At 41.8% G+C, this 20,056-nt stretch overlaps 5 protein-coding genes across 8 annotated transcripts in view; 1 reads left to right on the top strand and 4 right to left on the bottom strand.

Moving 5' to 3' along the window:
- Window positions 1-20,056, bottom strand: part of LOC115566656 (trypsin-2) — a 35,889-nt gene that overhangs the window by 5,160 nt on the left and 10,673 nt on the right. The gene's annotated exons all lie outside the window — the stretch shown is intronic.
- LOC115566653 (trypsin-2) overlaps window positions 1-20,056 on the top strand; it is a 36,065-nt gene that overhangs the window by 3,850 nt on the left and 12,159 nt on the right. The gene's annotated exons all lie outside the window — the stretch shown is intronic.
- Window positions 124-19,882, bottom strand: LOC115567761 (uncharacterized). Its single transcript, XM_030394610.1, has 26 exons — window positions 19,828-19,882; window positions 19,616-19,733; window positions 16,742-16,791; window positions 16,329-16,479; window positions 15,971-16,218; window positions 15,740-15,876; window positions 15,550-15,651; window positions 15,410-15,455; window positions 12,331-12,481; window positions 11,977-12,224; window positions 11,746-11,882; window positions 11,557-11,658; window positions 11,427-11,462; window positions 9,547-9,601; window positions 9,133-9,283; window positions 8,775-9,022; window positions 8,548-8,684; window positions 8,358-8,459; window positions 5,449-5,632; window positions 5,274-5,292; window positions 1,591-1,721; window positions 1,173-1,323; window positions 814-1,061; window positions 583-719; window positions 393-494; window positions 124-298 (listed from the first exon to the last, which is right to left on the bottom strand). The coding sequence occupies exons 1-26, from the start codon at window positions 19,865-19,867 to the stop codon at window positions 251-253; spliced, it is 3,279 nt and encodes a 1,092-aa protein (XP_030250470.1). The 5' UTR covers window positions 19,868-19,882; the 3' UTR covers window positions 124-250.
- LOC115566652 (trypsin-2-like) lies at window positions 8,093-9,662 on the bottom strand. The gene is made up of 6 exons (XM_030392546.1): window positions 9,547-9,662; window positions 9,133-9,283; window positions 8,775-9,022; window positions 8,548-8,684; window positions 8,358-8,459; window positions 8,093-8,263 (listed from the first exon to the last, which is right to left on the bottom strand). Exons 1-6 carry the CDS (start codon window positions 9,584-9,586, stop codon window positions 8,216-8,218), a joined length of 726 nt encoding a protein of 241 aa, XP_030248406.1. The 5' UTR covers window positions 9,587-9,662; the 3' UTR covers window positions 8,093-8,215.
- Window positions 11,288-18,955, bottom strand: LOC115566651 (trypsin-2-like). 4 transcript variants are annotated; one of them, XM_030392541.1, is made up of 7 exons: window positions 18,933-18,955; window positions 12,749-12,793; window positions 12,331-12,481; window positions 11,977-12,224; window positions 11,746-11,882; window positions 11,557-11,658; window positions 11,288-11,462 (listed from the first exon to the last, which is right to left on the bottom strand). In XM_030392541.1, exons 2-7 carry the CDS (start codon window positions 12,786-12,788, stop codon window positions 11,415-11,417), a joined length of 726 nt encoding a protein of 241 aa, XP_030248401.1. In that variant the 5' UTR covers window positions 12,789-12,793; window positions 18,933-18,955; the 3' UTR covers window positions 11,288-11,414. The 4 variants fall into 4 exon arrangements, with proteins under 4 accessions (XP_030248401.1, XP_030248404.1, XP_030248405.1 ...); XM_030392544.1 differs by having other exon boundaries at window positions 18,936-18,953; XM_030392545.1 differs by having other exon boundaries at window positions 12,749-12,789; window positions 18,935-18,952.

Below are 20,056 nucleotides of genomic sequence, written 5' to 3' on the forward strand. Positions count from 1 at the left end.
AGTATTCTCCTTGTTTATTCTGTATGTTTAAGAGTGGTAAACTATGAAACACACTGAGGTGAAATGTGGTTGTGAGCACTGTGATGACAATACAATGATTCTGACAAAAAACAGAAAGACAAATGATTTTCAAATAAAGTTGTAAAACTTTATTGACTCAGATGGAAAATGGCTGCACATCTACTAAAACACAGTTGTTAGAATGATAGAAGAAAGGCAGCAGAGTGAGATGGTGATCTCAGGTTCAGGCTTAATAGCTGGCCATGGTGGTCTCCAGCCAGTCGTTGAAGAGGCAGACCTGTGAGTGGAGACAGAACGAGGTGTGTTAGCACCGACAGCCAGCGGCAAACATGGAGAACTTTTACCAGTGTAAATATATATTGTAGGTTCACCTTGGCGTAGACACCAGGGTGGTCCCTCTCAGCACATCCGTAGCCCCAGGACACAACACCCTGCAGCTCACCGTTGCACACGACGGGGCCACCAGAGTCACCCTGAGAACAGAGAGGGTAGAATGTGTTAAATCAAACTTAATACATAATAGGGCCATTTCATACCAGGCTTTAATTTTGAAATACACACCTGGCAAGAGTCCTTGCCTCCCTCCAGGTATCCAGCGCAGAACATGGCATCAGTGATCATGCCGGGGTAGGAGTTCTCACAGTCGCTGGTAGACAGGATGGGGAGGTCCAGGCACTGCAGCTGGTCGCCGCTAACAGCTGGAGGTCAAGAGAGGAAACAAAGAGATTCAGCTGGAGGTGCACTTCAGTAAAACACAGATATGGAGAGCACAGTGCAGGAGTTACTACTCACAGCTCATGGTGTTGCCCCAGCCAGAGACTTTGCACATGGTGCCAGCGGGGGCACACTTGGTGGGCAGAGCCACAGGCTGCACGTACTGGTTGAGGGTGGCGGGCTCGCTCAGCTTGATCAGCATGATGTCGTTGTTGATGTTGTAGGAGCTGTACTTGGGGTGGCGGATGACACGGGAAGATCTGATGAACTGCTCGGTGCCCTCGTTCATGTAGATATCATGCTCTCCAAGACGCACCTCAACACGGCTGGAGAGGACAGAGAGGATTAGTGGCAGCTGAGATTCATGATGCTGGTTGAAAGCAAATGAATCCCAAAATGCAAAACTTAGTTTTTTCTAATATCAAAGAGTGACATACGACTTGTAGCAGTGAGCAGCAGACACAACCCAGTTCTCGTTGACCAGGGAGCCACCACAGAAGTGGTAGCCAGAGTTCAGAGACACCTGATGGGGCTGGGAGTGGGCCTGGCACTCATACCCTCCGACGATCTTGTCGTCATCCAGGGCAACTGGAAACACACATGACAGCAACAAGTTAGTAGTTTGCTTAAAGTACCCTCTACTTTCAAAACAGATATTTCTTCGAATGCAGAATGTCCTTAGTCGAGCCCCAAAGTTTTCATTTAGTACTGAAGATTGTTAGAGATCAATCAGCCATTCTCAGATTAAGACCCTCGTTTAAGGGAGACTGTTTGGTTACTCTGGACAAAGTTCTGGGATAAAGGCAGACAGACTGTCAGCAGAAAAGATCTGCTGGAGAAAATCTTCACACTCACAGGCAGCTCCGACGAGCAGAACGAAGACGAGACACCTCATGGTTGCTGTGTGATCCTGTCGATGAGAGAACTTCACCTGGAGCCCTGGTTTATATCCACAGTCAGGAGAGCTGCCCTGCTGTCCGCCAGTTCTGATTGGTCAGTGAGGCGCCAATCTCTGTAGCTGGATGTATAGATTAGGTAAATTATTTCCAGAGTTGCAGAAACAGGTGAGGATGGCTTTTCTTGTCAGCAAATTTTGGATAAGGAAACGTATGAATAAGGCTCATTGACTGCTGGATTATTGATTCATTCATTGTGCTGAAAGTAAAATATCTGTGATTATCAAAATATCCAAACAATGTGTTAAGTTTAACCTGTTTTTGTTTTGTCATCGCTTTGTTTTTATATTATCATGCTGAAATAAAGCATTCATGACAAATAAAACATTTTATGTCTCTTAATAGCCACAAATAATTTGTCTCATAAGATTAACACTCACAGCCCAGTTACTGTCTTATTAACATCACAAGTGACTTTTATCTTGACCAACATGATGACAGAGAGGATGCATATTTCACTAGTCTTAATTTTCCTTTTAAAAAAAGAATAACTACATTGTACGTGCAGTCTTGAGGTGCAAGAGCTGTGCTGAAATATAATGACAGTCAACAGAATTTGTATGAGAAATGTTTTTTAATCAACTTAATTTATCTATCGGCTGTAGTAACTCGCCTGAATTTTAACTTAGCACCACTTTGTCGGACGCCTCTCTTTATTTATTCATTCATTCATTAATTTGTTCATTCATTCATTCATTCATTCAACCTTTATTTAAATCTCCAAAAATCATTGAGGGCAAGCCCTCATTTTCAATGATGTTGAAAGCAAAAGTAAAACAACATAATAGGTGCAAACATGTAATAACAACCAGAAACAACAAACATAATCCTAGAGCAAATGAACAGAATGAGTATATAGAACACAATGACAAGTGTACAAGTTTGTTAATGTGAAATTTAAATGTGAGTTTCTGAGCCAACCAGATACCCAAATATTTGTATTCAGAAACCCTTTCAATACTGTGTCCTGTTAGGCTGGTAACATGCAGACAGATGTCTGTGATATCTCTGATTCCTGAGAATATCATGAATTTGGTTTTATTTGCATTGAGGACCAAATTCAGGTTGAAAAGAAAATCTTGCATTTTGTGAAAAGCTTGCTGGAGAATAGTAAAAACATTTTTAAAAATAGAAAACTGAAAAGTGTGGTGTGCAAAAGTATTCACCCCACTTTACTCTGATACACTTAAATAAAACCCAGTGCAACCAATTGCCTTCAGAAGTCACCTAATTAGTAAATAGAGTCCACCTGTGTGTAATCTAATCTCAGTGTAAATACAGCTGATCTGTGAAGGCCTCAGAGGTTTGCTAGAGAACATTGTTGAACAAACAGCATCATGAAGCCCAAGGAACACACTGGACAGGTCAGGGATAAAGTTGTGGAGAAGTTTAAAAAATATCCCAAGCTTTGAACATCTCACAGAGCACTGTTCAATCCATGGGATGGGAAGATGGATGGAGCCAAATACAGGACAATCTTGGAAGAAAACCTGTTAGAGTCTGCAAAAGACTTGAGACTGGGGCGGAGGTTCACCTTCCAGCAGGACACGAGCCTAAACATACAGCCAGAGCTACAGTGGAATGGTTTAGATCAAAGCATATTCATGTGTTAGAATGGCCTAGTCAAAGTCCAGACCTCAATCCAAGTGAGAATCTTTGGCAAGACTTGAAAATTGCTGTTCACAGACACTCTCCATCCAATCAGATTAAACTTGAGCTATTTTGCAAGAAGGAATGGGCAAATATTTCAGTCTCTATATGTGCATCGCTGGTAGAGACTTAACCCAAAAGACTTGCAGCTGTCATTGCAGGGAAAGGTGGTTCTACAAAGTATTGACTCAGGGGGGTGAATACTTTTGCACACCACACTTTTCTGTTTTTTATTTTTAAAAATGTTTAAAAACCATGTATCATTTTCCTTCCACGTCACAATTATGCACCACTTTGTGTTGGTCTATCACATAAAACCCCATTCAAATACATTTACATTTGTGGTTGTAACATGACAAAATGTGGAAAGGTTCAAGGGGGGTGAATACTTTTGCAAGCCACTGTATGTCCATGCTTCATCATAGTTTGTTTCTTCTTTTTTATCACAGAGCCCTATTGGGTGAAGAAAACACACTAAACTCCAGAAGACTATTAAGATGAAGAAATCCTATGAAACATTACTGTTGCAATTACTTTTATGTTGGGCCCCTTTTTGATCTATATTGAGCCAGAACTATATCTCACAGAACCAGTTTGGATTATCTGGTGCTAATATGGTGTTAAAATGCACTACAGGAAATGGCATCTACTTAATTGAAAATGTTCTGGGGGAGGACCCCCAGACCCCCTAGGGTTTTATTTCCTTGATACATCCATGTCTGTGTGTTCTTCACAGTCCAATGTTGAATCTACACAGTTCTCGTGGATGCTGATCCTAACTACAAATTAACTTGAGTAGTCTGTCTAGTTAGTCTGTTTTAAGGCTATATAATGTGCCATTTGTATAACATATAAACATGTCTAAAGTGCCCTCGGCAACACACGGAACTTAGTGCCCTCTTCAGTGGCGAGAACGCGCTGTATGTGCCCTTTTTTTTCTTTTCGCCCCTGCCCTTCAAAAAGTCTGTGCACGCCACTGCCGCCGGTGTTGTATCGAGCTCAGTTTCCTCGTCGAGATTTGTTTCCCCTGGTCCCGCCCCATCCGAAATGCCCCAAAGGGCGAAGGAAGCGCGCGTTCACAGAAAGCTCGCCCCCCGAGCTGTTGTGCTCATACCACAGCTCGTACCGCTGTGGAGAGAGCTAAGGTTCAAAACTGACTTTTTTTTAGTGAGTTTTATCTGAAGATGTTGTATTGTAGACGTGAAATCCAAATTTCATGACTGTCAAGTTATATTTTTAAACTGGGACAACAGCACATATGTTTGTGTTTTGATGTCTTTATTAACACAACCAACTACTGTTATTTCTATTAATAAAAAATATTATATTTGTGAGAGACTTTTCATTTTGAATATTATGAACTTTTGGAACAAAATGTGCTCATTAATTTATAGGTAAATATAAATCGCTATTTTATTATATTCGTCTTAAATCCAGTTCCATTATAGCAGGTAAAGCACATCCTGACACCTTGGAATATTACTGTCAGATAATGTTCCCCCTCTGTTCAGTATAAAAGGAGGCTCACACATCTTTCAAATTCATACTCCTGACTTCTTTCCCCACAACAGATAAGTCCTGTGATATTCAGGCTGATATCATTAAATTTGACCATTTAAACAGGGGGAACGCATCCTGACAGCTTGGAATATTACTGTCAGATAATGTTCCCCCTCTGTTCAGTATGAGGGGAGGCTCACACATCTTTCAAATTCATAGTCCTGACTTCCTTCCCCACAACAGATAAGTGGTCCAAGATAAGGTGAGAGCTGGGGTGGAGGAACTATGTGCTAGCCAGATGGTGGGGATGCGACAGCAAGGCGCATGGACGAGATGGGAACAGGCAGTCGGACCAGATCTCCTGGTCCGAGCTTTGGCAAGCTGAGCCGCACCGGATCAAGTTCCTGATTGCGTCCGTCTATGACGTCTTACCCAGCCCATCCAACCTCTTCTGTTGGGGCAAGGTTGACACACCATCATGTCCTTTGTGTCTCAGAAGAGGGACACTAGAGCATATCCTCAGCTGCTGCCCAAAAGCCCTGGGAGAAGGACGCTATACTTGGCGCCACGACAAAGTGCTAAAGGCAATAGCAGAAACCATCTTCACCAGCATCACCCAGAACAAGCCTCTTCAACCAGCAAGGCAGGCGATTGCTTTCGTCAAAGCAGGGGAGAGGCCTAAGGCCCAGCCAAAGGGGGCAGTGGGACTCCTTGGAACCGCACCGGACTGGCAGATGAAGGCCGACCTGGGGAAGCAGCTCAGATTCCCACAGCACATCGTTGAAACCACCCTGAGGCCAGACATAGTTCTGTTCTCAGATTCATTAAAACAGGTGGTCCTACTGAAGCTGACAATTCCCTGGGAGGAGCGTATGGACGAGGCGAACGAGAGAAAGAGCGCCAAGTACACCGACTTAGTGGAGGAGTGCCGCAGATGGGAATGGCGTGCCCGGTGTGTGCCAATAGAGGTGGGCTGTAGAGGCTTCGCAGCACGATCTCTCTGCAAAGCATACAGCCTGCTTGGCATCACAGGTGCACGCCAGAGAAAGGCCATCAGAACCACCACAGAGGCAGCTGAGAAGGCCTCTAGATGGCTGTAGAGGGGCGATCTGTGGGTACACGCTACATAGACACAAGTCGGGACTTGATCAATCCTGGCTGGGTCGCCTGGGTGAGGGTATATGATGTTGAAAGACCCAAAACACCCAATGACCCCAGGTTCCATCACTGATGATGTGTCTAAGTGCATCAATAGATGTATATTCAACTGATTTTCAGGCTGATATCATTAAATTTGACCATTTAAACAGGGGGAACGCATCCTGACAGCTTGGAATATTACTGTCAGATACTGTTCCCCCTCTGTTCAGTATGAAAGGAGGCTCACACATCTTTCAAATTCATACTCCTGACTTCTTTCCCCACAACAGATAAGTCCTGTGATTTTCAGGCTATCATTAAATTTGACCATTTAAACAGCTTGGAATATTACTGTCAGATACTGTTCCCCCTCTGTTCAGTATGAAAGGAGGCTCACACAAGCATTAAAGACTTTAATAACATAAAACAAAAAATAAATAGTGTATACTTACTTTTTAGAACATAGAATTATTAATCAAATTGAATAAATATAAAAAATTAAATGGCAAAACATGCAATATTTAACACATCAACAGGACAGCTGCTCGGCTCTCTACCAGCTCTCATTGGTCAGTGAGGAGCCAATCTTTGCAGCTGAATGTATAGATTAGGTAAATCATTTCCAGAGTTGCAGAAACAGGTGAGGATGGCTTTTCTTGTCAGCAGATTTTGGATAAGGAAACGTATGAATAAGGCTCATTGACTGCTGGATTATTGATTCATTTATTGTGCTGAAAGTAAAATAAATCTCTGATTATCAAAATATCCAAACAATGTGTTAAGTTTAACCTGTTTTTGTTTTGTCATCGCTTTGTTTTTATATTATCATGCTGACATAAAGCATTCATGTCAAATTAAACATTACAGGTCTCTTAATAGCCGCAAATAACTTGTCTCATAAGATTAACACTCACAGCCCAGTTACTGTTTTATTAACATCACAAGTGACTTTTATCTTGACCAACATGATGACAGAGAGGATGCATATTTCTCTAGTCTTAATTTTCCTTGAAAAGAAAATCAGCTTAAGACCTAAGAATAACTACATTGTACGTGCAGTCTTGAGGTGCAGGAGCTGTGCTGAAATACAGTGACAGTCACACAGAATTTGTATGAGAAATGCTTTTTAATCAACTTAATTTATCTATCGGCTGTAGTAACTCGCCTGACTTATCGTGTTGAAGCAAAATTAATGATATATTCTAAAATATGATTTATTGCTATCAATCATTTTAACTTAGCACCACTTTTTCCGATGCATCTCTTTATTTATTCATTCATTCACTCATTAATTCAACCTTTATTTAAATCTCCAAAAATCATTGAGGGCAAGCCCTCATTTTCAATGATGTCGAGAGCAAAAGTAAAATGACAGAATAGGTGCAATCATGCGATAACAACCACAAACAATGTACATAATCACAGAGTGAATGAACAGAATGGGTATATAGAACACAATGACAAGTGTACAAGTTTGTTAATGTGAAATTTAAATGTGAGTTTCTGAGCCAACCAGATACCCAAATATTTATATTCAGAAACCCTTTCAATACTGTGTCCTGTTAGACTGGTAACATGCAGACAGATGTCTGTGATATCTCTGGTTCCTGAGAATATCATGAATTTGGTTTTGTTTGTATTGAGGACGAATTTCAGGTTGAAAAGAAAATCTTGGAGTTTGTCAAAAGCTTGCTGGAAAAATTGTAATGGCTCTATGTGCAGTTTTAGCACAGCAGTGCAGGACTGTATCATCAGCATGAAGACGGATGCTGCAGTTTGTTATAGAGGATGTTACATTGTTACAAGTTTTGAATGCAGATTTTATTGTTCTTATGTTTTTTGTCAAAGTTTAACTCCACTAAACTCCACTAAACTCTGAACTGTTACATGCTGCAGCAGCACATTTTATGACATATTTTTGGAACAACAAAGTTTTTTTTCATCAGTTTAAATATCAATTTTACGAAAACTAGATACAAGATGAGCAGTATTCTCCTTGTTTATTCTGTATGTTTAAGAGTGGTAAACTATGAAACACACTGAAGTGAAATGTGGTTGTGAGCACTGTGATGACAATACAATGATTTGACAAAAAACAGAAAGACAAATGATTTTCAAATAAAGTTGTAAAACTTTATTGACTCAGATGGAAATGGCTGCATATCTACTAAAACAAAGTTGTTAGAATGAGATAAGAAAGGCAGCAGAGTGAGATGGTGATCTCAGGTTCAGGCTTAATAGCTGGCCATGGTGGTCTCCAGCCAGTTGTTGAAGAGGCAGACCTGTGAGTGGAGACAGAATGAGGTGTGTTAGCACCGACAGCCAGCAGCAAACATGGAGAACTTTAACTTGTTTAAATATATATTGTAGGTTCACCTTGGCGTAGACACCAGGGTGGTCCCTCTCAGCACATCCGTAGCCCCAGGACACAACACCCTGCAGCTCACCGTTGCACACGACGGGGCCACCAGAGTCACCCTGAGAACAGAGAGGGTAGAATGTGTTAAATCAAACTTAATACATAACAGGGCCATTTCATACCAGGAGTTAACTTTAAAATACACACCTGGCAAGAGTCCTTGCCTCCCTCCAGGTATCCAGCGCAGAACATGGCATCAGTGATCATGCCGGGGTAGGAGTTCTCACAGTCGCTGGTAGACAGGATGGGGAGGTCCAGGCACTGCAGCTGGTCGCCGCTAACAGCTGGAGGTCAAGAGAGGAAACAAAGAGATTCAACTGGAGGTGCACTTCAGTGAAACACAGATGCGGCACAGTGCAGGAGTTACTACTCACAGCTCATGGTGTTGCCCCAGCCAGAGACTTTGCACATGGTGCCAGCGGGGGCACACTTGGTGGGCAGAGCCACAGGCTGCACGTACTGGTTGAGGGTGGCGGGCTCGCTCAGCTTGATCAGCATGATGTCGTTGTTGATGTTGTAGGAGCTGTACTTGGGGTGGCGGATGACACGGGAAGATCTGATGAACTGCTCGGTGCCCTCGTTCATGTAGATATCATGCTCTCCAAGACGCACCTCAACACGGCTGGAGAGGAAAGAGAGGATTAGTGGCAGCTGAGCTTCTTGACGCCTCTTGAAAGCAAATTAATCACAAAATGCAAAACTATTATTTCATAATATCAAGGAGTGACATACGACTTGTAGCAGTGAGCAGCAGACACAACCCAGTTCTCGTTGACCAGGGAGCCACCACAGAAGTGGTAGCCAGAGTTCAGAGACACCTGATGGGGCTGGGAGTGGGCCTGGCACTCATACCCTCCGACGATCTTGTCGTCATCCAGGGCAACTGGAAACACACAAGACAGCAACAAGTTAGTAGTTTGCTTAAAGTGCCCTCTACTTTCAAAACAGATATTACTTTGAATGCAGAATGTCCTTAGTCGAGCCCCAAAGTCTTCATTCAGTACTGAAGATTGTCAGAGATCAATCAGCCATTCTCAAATTCAAACCCTCGTTTAAGGGAGACTGTTTGGTTACTCTGGACAAAGTTTTGGGATAAAGGCAGATAGACTGCAGAAAAGATCTGCTGGAGAAGATCTTCACACTCACAGGCAGCTCCGACGAGCAGAACGAAGACGAGACACCTCATGGTTGCTGTGTGATCCTGTCGATGAGAGAACTTCACCTGGAGCCCTGGTTTATATCCACAGTCAGGAGAGCTGCTCTGCTCTCTGCCCGCTCTCATTGGTCAGTGAGGAGCCAATCTCTGTAGCTGAATGTATAGATTAGGTAAATTATTTCCAGAGTTGCAGAAACAGGTGAGGATGGCTTTTCTTGTCAGCAGATTTTGGATAAGGAAACGTATGAATAAGGCTCATTGACTGCTGGATTATTGATTCATTTTTTGTGCTAAAAGTAAAATAAATCTCTTATTATCTATGATATCCAAACAATGTGTTAAATTTAACCTGTTTTTGTTTTGTCATTGCTTTGTTTTTATATTATCATGTTGAAATAAAGCATTCATGTCAAATCAAACATTACATGTCTCTTAATGGCCACAAATGACTTGTCTCATAAGATTAACACTCACAGCCCAGTTACTGTTTTATTAACATCACAAGTGTCTTTCATCTTGACCAACATGATGACAGAGAGGATGCATATTTCACTAGTCTTAATTTTCCTTTTCAAAAAAACTCTGGTTCAGATCTAAGAATAACTACATTGTACGTGCAGTCTTGAGGTGCAGGAGCTCTGCTGAAATACAGTGACAGTCACACAGAATTTGTATGAGAAATGTTTTTTAAGCAACTTAATTTATCTATTGGCTGTAGTAACTCGCCTGAATTATCGTGTTGAAGCAAAATTAATTATATATTCTAAAATACGTTACGATATTAATCCTTTTAATTTAGCACCACTTTGTCTAACTCATCTCTTCATTCATTCATTCATTCATTCATTCATTCATTTATACAACCTTTATTTGAATCTCCAAAAATCATTGAGGGCAAGCCCTCATTTTCAATGATGTTGAGAGCAAAAGTAAAACGACAGAATAGGTGCAAACATGTGATAACAAACAGAAACAATGAACACAATCACAGAGTGAATTAACAGAATGGGTATATAGAACATGATGACAAGTGTACAAGTTTGTTAATGTGAAATTGAAATGTAAGTTTCTGACCCAACCAGATACCCAAATATTTGTATTGAGGAACCCTTTCAATACTGTGTCATGTTAGACTGGTAACATGCAGACAGATGTCTGTGATATCTCTGGTTCCTGAGAATATCATGAATTAGGTTTTATTGGCATTGAGGACGGATTTCAGGTTGAAAAGAAAATATTGCAGTTTGTCAAAAGCTTGCTGGAGAATTGTAATGGCTTCACGTGCAGTTTTAGCACAGCAATACAGGACTGTATCATCAGCATAAAGTCGGACATTACAGTTTGTTATAGAGGATGTTGCATTGTTAATACATGTTGTAAATACAGCAATAATTGAACAGCCTATAAGAGAACCACCATTCACAATAATTATTTATACTGCTGCTTTTCTTTAACTAGAAAATTTGAATGCATGTTTTACTATTCTTATGTTATTTCTAAAAGTTCGACTCCAACTCCTATTGGTTGAATTAACTTGTGTATTCTCTGGTCACATATCATCACCTCTGTATTAAGAGGTTCAGGTAATTCAGTAAGATGACAAGTAATCCCCTTGTTTCTACTGTATGTTTGTGAGTGGCAAACTATTCATCCTTAAGTGAATTGTGGTTGTGCACACTGTGATGACAAATACAATGATGTTGGAAAAAAGGCACAAAACAAAAAGACAAATGATTTTCAAATAAAGATGTAAAACTTTATTGACTCAGATGGAAAATGGCTGCATATCTACTAAAACACAGTTGTTAGAATGATAGAAGAAAGGCAGCAGAGTGAGATGGTGATCACAGGTTCAGGCTTAATAGCTGACCATGGTGGTCTCCAGCCAGTCGTTGAAGAGGCAGACCTGTGAGTGGAGACAGAACGAAGTGTGTTAGCACCGACAGCCAGCGGCAAACATGGAGAACTTTAACCAGTATAAATATATATTGTAGGTTCACCTTGGCGTAGACACCAGGGTGGTCCCTCTCAGCACATCCGTAGCCCCAGGACACAACACCCTGCAGCTCACCGTTGCACACGACGGGGCCACCAGAGTCACCCTGAGAACAGAGAGGGTAGAATGCGTTAATAAAACTTAATACATGACAGGGCCATTTCATACCAGGAGTTAACTTTAAAATACACACCTGGCAAGAGTCCTTGCCTCCCTCCAGGTATCCAGCGCAGAACATGGCATCAGTGATCATGCCGGGGTAGGAGTTCTCACAGTCGCTGGTAGACAGGATGGGGAGGTCCAGGCACTGCAGCTGGTCGCCGCTAACAGCTGGAGGTCATCAGAGGAAACAAAGAGATTCAACTGGAGGTGCACTTCAGTAAAACACAGATGCGGAGAGCACAGTGCAGGAGTTACTACTCACAGCTCATGGTGTTGCCCCAGCCAGAGACTTTGCACATGGTGCCAGCGGGGGCACACTTGGTTGGCAGAGCCACAGGCTGCACGTACTGGTTGAGGGTGGCGGGCTCGCTCAGCTTGATCAGCATGATGTCGTTGTTGATGTTGTAGGAGCTGTACTTGGGGTGGCGGATGACACGGGAAGATCTGATGAACTGCTCGGTGCCCTCGTTCATGTAGATATCATGCTCTCCAAGACGCACCTCAACACGGCTGGAGAGGACAGAGAGGATTAGTGGCAGCTGAGATTCATGACGCTGGTTGAAAGCAAATGAATCCCAAAATGCTTAATTTTTTATAATATCAAGGAGTGACATACGACTTGTAGCAGTGAGCAGCAGACACAACCCAGTTCTCGTTGACCAGGGAGCCACCACAGAAGTGGTAGCCAGAGTTCAGAGACACCTGATGGGGCTGGGAGTGGGCCTGGCACTCATACCCTCCGACGATCTTGTCGTCATCCAGGGCAACTGGAAACACACATGACAGCAACAAGTTAGTAGTTTGCTTAAAGTACCCTCTACTTTCAAAACAGATATTACTTTGAATGCAGAATGTCCTTAGTCGAGCCCCAAAGTCTTCATTCAGTACTGAAGATTGTCAGAGATCAATCAGCCATTCTCAGATTCAAACCCTCGTTTTAGGGAGACTGTTTGGTTACTCTGGACAAAGTTCTGGGATAAAGGCAGACAGACTGTCAGCAGAAAAGATCTGCTGGAGAAGATCTTCACACTCACAGGCAGCTCCGACGAGCAGAACGAAGACGAGACACCTCATGGTTGCTGTGTGATCCTGTCGATGAGAGAACTTCACCTGGAGCCCTGGTTTATATCCACATTCAGGACAGCTGCTCTGCTCTCTGCCCACTCTCATTGGTCAGTGAGGAGCCAATCTCTGTAGCTGAATGTATAGATTAGGTAAATTATTTCCAGAGTTGCAGAAACAGGTGAGGATGGATTTTCGTGTCAGCAAATTTTGGATAAGGAAACGTATGAATAAGGCTCATTGGCTGCTGGATTATTGAATTATTTATTGTGCTAAAAGTAAAATAAATCTCTCATTATCTACAATATCCAAACAATGTGGGTGGTTAAGCATGTTTTCGTTTTGGTGTCACTTTTTGTCTTCATATTATCATGCTGAAATAAAGCATTTATGTCAAATCAAACATCACATTCCTCTTAATGGCTACATATGCCTTGTCTCATAAGGTTAACACTCACAGCCCAGTTATTGTTTTATCAATAAAAAAAACAACCAGAAAGTCAACCGGGCCGGCTTAGGCAGGGTTGAGCTTCCAGGGTGAGAATAGTGCAACAGTGTGGAATAAAGAATAGGCAAGAGTGTGTTTATATGATTAGTCTAATACTGGGTAAGCCACTCGGAATAAGTGTGTTTTCAGGCGGGATTTAAAAGTGGAGACAGTGTCAGAAGTGTGAATGTCTGGTTGGAGAGAGTTCCAGAGGCTGGGGGCAGGTCTGCTGAAAGCTTGTGACCTCATGGTAGTTAGGTTGGCAGATGGGGCAAAGAGCTGGATGGTAGAAGAGGATCAGAGAGTGTGGGAGGGTGTGTGGATATGGATAAGTTCAGCAAGATGTGATGGTGCCGGGTTATGAAGAATCTTAAGAGTGAGGAGTAGAATCTTGAAATCAATGCAAGATTTGATAGGGAGGCAATGGAGTTGCTGCAGGGCTGGAGTGGAATAACTACATTGTACTTATGAGCAGTCTTGAGTTGCGGGCGCTGTGCTGAAATACAGTGTCACCGAGTCTTTGTATGAGAAATGTTTTTTAATCAACTTAATTTATTTATCAGTTGTAGTAATTCAGCTGAATTATGGTGTCAAAGCTGAACTAATTATGTATTCTAAAATGTGATTTATTGCTATTGAGCAGTTTAACTTCGTCCAACTCATCTCTTCATTAATTAATTAATCAATTCACTCATTCATTCATTCATTCTTTATTTAAGTATCAAATAATCATTGAAGGCAAGCCCTCATTTTCAATTATGTTAAGACAGAAGAAACAACAAACAAAAGCACAGAGTGAATGAACAGAATGGTTATCTGAAACATTAGTACGAGTGCACAACTGTGTTAATATGAAATTTAAATGTGAGTTTCTGATCCAACCAGATACCCAGATATTTGTATTCAGAATCCCTTTCAATACTGTGTCCTGTTAGACTGGTAACATGCAGACAGATGTCTGCGATATCTCTGGTTCCTGAGAATATCATGAATTAGGTTTTGTTTGTATTGAGGATGAAATTCAGGTTGAAAAGAAAATCTTGCAGTTTGTCAAAAGCTTGCTGGAAAAAATGTAATGGCTCTATGTGCAGTTTTAGCACAGCAGTACAGGACTGTATCATCAGCATGAAGACGGATGCTGCAGTTTGTTATAGAGGATGTTACATTGTTAATATATGTTGTAAAAACATCAATAAATAAACAGCCTAAAGAAAATCATTATTTACAATAATTACTTATACTACTACTTTTCTTTAAGTGAAAGATTTGAATGCAGGCTTTACTGTTCTTAGATTTTTTGTAAAAGTTTGACTCCAACCCCTGTTGGTTGAATTGACTTGTGTTTCTCTGGTCACATATAGTCACCTCTGTATTAAAAGGTTTGTGTTATTCTGATAACAATTAATAGAAACTGAAACATTTGTTTTTCCAATCTTAAAGAATTCATCATAAAAAGGCAAAAAAAAAGCATCCATAATTGAGTGTAATAGTGTGAACATTTAGTATTTAGCCCCATCACCCTCTGAGCATATAGTAATACTAGCATGATGTATAATTTCAGTTCAGGCACTACCTGACTATTTGCATAAAGAGTTATTCTCCTGTGAGGCTTGTGAATCAATTTTAACACAAGCAGCAGTATTTTAGCATTAAAGTCACACACTGAAGTGCTAAATAGATTAGGTTTTATTCAACTTATGCAACATATGATTGATGATTTTTATTGGATTGCTTGTTGGTGCAGGACTGAACTGGACAGCTGAACAAACTATTTCTGGTTGGGATGATATCAGTTAACTCTGAACTGTTACATGCTGCAGAAGCACATTTTATGACGTATTTTTTGATCAAAAAAGTTTAATTTCACCAATATTATGAACAGTAGATACAAGATGAGCAGTAATTGCCTTGTTTCTACTGTATGTTTGAAAGTGGTAGACTATTAAACACACTGAAGGGAAATGTGGTTGTGAGAGAAGTGATGACAATACAATGATGTTGGAAGACAGAAAGACACATGATTTTCAAATAAAGATGTAAAACTTTATTGACTCAGATGGAAATGGCCACATATCTACCAAAACAAAGTTGTTAGAATGATAGAAGAAAGGCAGCAGAGTGAGATGGTGATCTCAGGTTCAGGCTTAATAGCTGGCCATGGTGGTCTCCAGCCAGTCGTTGAAGAGGCAGACCTGTGAGTGGAGACAGAACAAGGTGTGTTAGCACCAACAGCCAGTGGCAAACATGGAGAACTTTAACCAGTATACATAAATATTGTAGGTTCACCTTGGCGTAGACACCAGGGTGGTCCCTCTCAGCACATCCGTAGCCCCAGGACACAACACCCTGCAGCTCACCGTTGCACACGACGGGGCCACCAGAGTCACCCTGAGAACAGAGAGGGTAGAATGTGTTAAATCAAACTTAATACATAACAGGGCCATTTCATACCAGGCATTCATTTTGAAATACACACCTGGCAAGAGTCCTTGCCTCCCTCCAGGTATCCAGCGCAGAACATGGCATCAGTGATCATGCCAGGGTAGGAGTTCTCACAGTCGCTGGTAGACAGGATGGGGAGGTCCAGGCACTGCAGCTGGTCGCCGCTAACAGCTGGAGGTCAAGAGAGGAAACAAAGAGATTCAACTGGAGGTGCACTTCAGTAAAACACAGATGTGGAGAGCACAGTGTAGGAGTTACTACTCACAGCTCATGGTGTTGCCCCAGCCAGAGACTTTGCACATGGTGCCAGCGGGGGCACACTTGGTGGGCAGAGCCACAGGCTGCACGTACTGGTTGAGGGTGGCGGGCTCGCTCAGCTTGATCAGCATGATGTCGTTGTTGATGTTGTAGGAGCTGTACTTGGGGTGGCGGATGACACGGGAAGATCTGATGAACTGCTCGGTGCCCTCGTTCATGTAGATATCATGCTCTCCAAGACGCACCTCAACACGGCTGGAGAGGACAGAGAGGATTAGTGGCAGCTGAGATTCATGACGCTGGTTGAAAGCAAATTAATCCCAAAATGCAAAACTTAGTTTTTATAATATCAAGGAGTGACATACGACTTGTAGCAGTGAGCAGCAGACACAACCCAGTTCTCGTTGACCAGGGAGCCACCACAGAAGTGGTAGCCAGAGTTCAGAGACACCTGATGGGGCTGGGAGTGGGCCTGGCACTCATACCCTCCGACGATCTTGTCGTCATCCAGGGCAACTGGAAACACACATGACAGCAACAAGTTAGTAGTTTGCTTAAAGTACCCTCTAATTTCAAAACCGACTTTAAACGCAGAATGTCCTTAGTCGAGCCCCAAAGTCTTCATTAGGTACTGAAGATTGTTAGAGATCAATCAGCCATTCTCAGATTCAAACCCTCAATTTAGGTAGACTGTTTGGTTACTCTGGACAAAATTCTGGGATAAAGGCAGACAGACTGTCAGCAGAAAAGATCTGCTGGAGAAGATCTTCACACTCACAGGCAGCTCCGACGAGCAAAACGAAGACGAGACACCTCATGGTTGCTGTGTGATCCTGTCGATGAGAGAACTTCACCTGGAGCCCTGGTTTATATTCACAGTCAGGAGAGCTGCTCTGCTCTCTGCCCGCTCTCATTGGTCAGTGAGGAGCCAATCTCTGTAGCTGAATGTATAGATTAGGTAAATTATTTCCAAAGTTGCAGAAACAGGTGAAGATGGCTTTTGTTGTCAGAAAAGTTTTGAATATCTTAAGAGAAATTAAAGATGGATCTCATTGGATGCTGGATTATATATTCTTAAATTTGTTATGTTAAAGTAAAATAAATCCTCTCTTATCTGTAATATCTAAATTATGTGGTTGCATAAACCTGTTTTTTGTGTTGTCTAAATTTTATTTCTTGTAATACTATCATAATAAAACAAAGGACTTGTGAAATTTGCACTTGTGCACTTGTGTGGCCACACATGACTTGTCTTATAATATTAATTCTCAAAGCCCAGTTATTGATTTATAAACATCAGAAGTGACTTTCATCTTGACATTTTAATTTTCCTTTAAGAAAACTTCTGGTTAAGACCTAAGAATAAGTACACTGTACTTATGTGCAGTACTGAGGTGCAGTCCCTGTTTTAAAAAAAACTGTGACAGTCACACCAATTTCATACTCAGTCATACTCTAGTTACTCAGTTGAATTATGGTTTATATACAAAATAAATGGTGTGCTATAAAATGTATGTTATTGCTATTTAGCAGAGTTTCACTTAGCACCACTTTGTCCAACTCACCTCCATGTAAAATTATCGATAATTATACAGCCTGCAAGAGAACCACCATTCACAAGGACCACTTCTACTACTACTTTTCTGTCACTTAACGATTTCAGAGGTTTTAGTATTGTGACTCTTTCATGAAGGTTTCACCCCACCTGTTCATGTTTAGGTGACATTGCAGGTCCATCTAACTATCTGACTTCAAGACCAGCTTTGTGTTGGTCTATTTCACCGTCACTTTCTGCTGCATGACATAGCAAATGCACCATCAGTGCGCCTGACCCCACCTCACTTTAAGACCAACACGCCCAGAGGTGCCCGAGTACTTTTGTAACTTACACAACGTGGGCGCTGGGCGTGAAAATGACACCTGCTTCGGTCTGAGACTAACAATAACACTTGCACAGAGCCGTGTGTAAGATAGAGTCCACTGTGTTCACACACCTCTAAATATAGAAAGAGGTGCTGCTTTACTGTACCTGTGCAATGTGACCAGAGAAACACCAACATTGAAGGAAAACCTTCACCAAAAACAAGGTGAAATACTTCAAACGAAATTTAAATTGTTATTTAAAAAAAGAAGTAGCAGAATTTAGTGTTGTTGATAGTGGTTCATTTTCAGGCTTTTCGATTATCAGTGTTTTTATATAGTGAAGAGGTGATAAGTCAAACTCTGCTTAATAGCAATAAAATCACATTTTAGAATGCTTAATTTTAGAAACACCAGCTGATAGATTACTTAAGTTTATTAAAAAACATTTCTCTCTGAAATATAACAGATAACTGATATTAAGTATGAAGACTGTGTGACTATCACAGTTATTCAGCATAGTGCCTGCACCACAATACTGCACATGAGTACACTTAAAATGTCCTGGAGTCTTAACCAGAAGTGTTCTCAAAAGAATATTTTGAGAAAAAGTCACACCTGATGTTAATAAAACAATAACTAGGCTGTGAGTGTTAATGTAATGAGACAAGTCGTGTGTGGCCATTAAGAGACATGTTATAATCATGTAGTAATTTAGTGTGGAATAGTTAGGAAAGGACATAAATATTTTAGTTGTGTGTGTGTGTGTGTGTGTGTGTCATAATAAAAAAAAAAAAACAGGTTTAACGCAATATATCATTCAGATATTATGATTCAGAGGAAAAATATTTTCTATTTTAAATAGATTAAGAAAACATTATTCAGGAGTCAATATCATCCATATTCATGTGTTTCCTTGTGACTTTTCCAAAATCTGCTGACAAGACAAGCCATCCATATCTTTTTCTGTAGCTCTGGAAATGATCAACCTAATCTATAGATTCAGCTATAGAGATTGGCTCCTCACTGACCAATGAGACCATGGCAGCTCTCCTGACTGTGGATATAAACCAGGGCTCCAGGTGAAGTCCTCTCATCGACAGGATCACACAGCAACCATGAGGTGTCTCGTCTTCGTTCTGCTCGTCGGAGCTGCCTGTGAGTGTGAAGATCCTCTCCAGCAGATCTTTTCTGCTGACAGTCTGTCTGCCTTTATCCCAGAACTTTGTCCAGAGTAACCAAACAATCTCCTTAAAACGATTGATCTCTAACAATCTTCAGTACTGAATGAAGACTTTGGGGCTCGACTAAGGCCATTCTGCATTCAAAGTAATATCTGTTTTGAAAGTAGAGGGTACTTTAAGCAAACTACTAACTTGTTGCTGTCATGTGTGTTTCCAGTTGCCCTGGATGACGACAAGATCGTCGGAGGGTATGAGTGCCAGGCCCACTCCCAGCCCCATCAGGTGTCTCTGAACTCTGGCTACCACTTCTGTGGTGGCTCCCTGGTCAATGAGAACTGGGTTGTGTCTGCTGCTCACTGCTACAAGTCGTATGTCACTCCTTGATATTATAAAAACTAAGTTTTGCATTTTGTGATTAATTTGCTTTCAAGAGGCGTCATGAAACTCAGCTGCCACTAATCCTCTCTGTCCTCTCCAGCCGTGTTGAGGTGCGTCTTGGAGAGCATGATATCTACATGAACGAGGGCACCGAGCAGTTCATCAGATCTTCCCGTGTCATCCGCCACCCCAAGTACAGCTCCTACAACATCAACAACGACATCATGTTGATCAAGCTGAGCGAGCCCGCCACCCTCAACCAGTACGTGCAGCCTGTGGCTCTGCCCACCAAGTGTGCCCCCGCTGGCACCATGTGCAAAGTCTCTGGCTGGGGCAACACCATGAGCTGTGAGTAGTAACTCCTGCACTGTGCCCGCCGCATCTGTGTTTTACTGAAGTGCACCTCCAGTTGAATCTCTTTGTTTCCTCTCTTGACCTCCAGCTGTTAGCGGCGACCAGCTGCAGTGCCTGGACCTCCCCATCCTGTCTACCAGCGACTGTGAGAACTCCTACCCCGGCATGATCACTGATGCCATGTTCTGCGCTGGATACCTGGAGGGAGGCAAGGACTCTTGCCAGGTGTGTATTTTAAAGTTAACTCCTGGTATGAAATGGCCCTGTTATGTATTAAGTTTTATTTAATACATTCTACCCTCTCTGTTCTCAGGGTG

Source organism: Sparus aurata, chromosome 17 (assembly GCF_900880675.1).
Source record: "Sparus aurata chromosome 17, fSpaAur1.1, whole genome shotgun sequence".
NCBI classification, from domain to species: domain Eukaryota; kingdom Metazoa; phylum Chordata; class Actinopteri; order Spariformes; family Sparidae; genus Sparus; species Sparus aurata.

Excerpts from the sequence above, each read along its gene's own strand:
- LOC115566652 (XM_030392546.1), bottom strand. The coding sequence starts at position 9,586 with ATGAGGTGTCTCGTCTTCGTTCTGCTCGTCGGAGCTGCCT. Across the intron at positions 9,284-9,546 it reads TCTGCTCGTCGGAGCTGCCT|TTGCCCTGGATGACGACAAG; the intron begins GTGAGTGTGAAG and ends GTGTGTTTCCAG. Across the intron at positions 9,023-9,132 it reads GCTGCTCACTGCTACAAGTC|CCGTGTTGAGGTGCGTCTTG; the intron begins GTATGTCACTCC and ends TTTCCTCTCCAG.
- LOC115566651 (XM_030392541.1), bottom strand. The coding sequence starts at position 12,788 with ATGAGGTGTCTCGTCTTCGTTCTGCTCGTCGGAGCTGCCT. Across the intron at positions 12,225-12,330 it reads GCTGCTCACTGCTACAAGTC|CCGTGTTGAGGTGCGTCTTG; the intron begins GTATGTCACTCC and ends TGTCCTCTCCAG. Across the intron at positions 11,463-11,556 it reads ACCCTGGTGTCTACGCCAAG|GTCTGCCTCTTCAACGACTG; the intron begins GTGAACCTACAA and ends CTCCACTCACAG.
- LOC115567761 (XM_030394610.1), bottom strand. The coding sequence starts at position 19,867 with ATGGGGAGGTCCAGGCACTGCAGCTGGTCGCCGCTAACAG. Across the intron at positions 11,463-11,556 it reads ACCCTGGTGTCTACGCCAAG|GTCTGCCTCTTCAACGACTG; the intron begins GTGAACCTACAA and ends CTCCACTCACAG. Across the intron at positions 5,633-8,357 it reads ACCCTGGTGTCTACGCCAAG|GGTGGTTTCAACGATGTGCT; the intron begins GTGAACCTACAA and ends GTCTGGCCTCAG.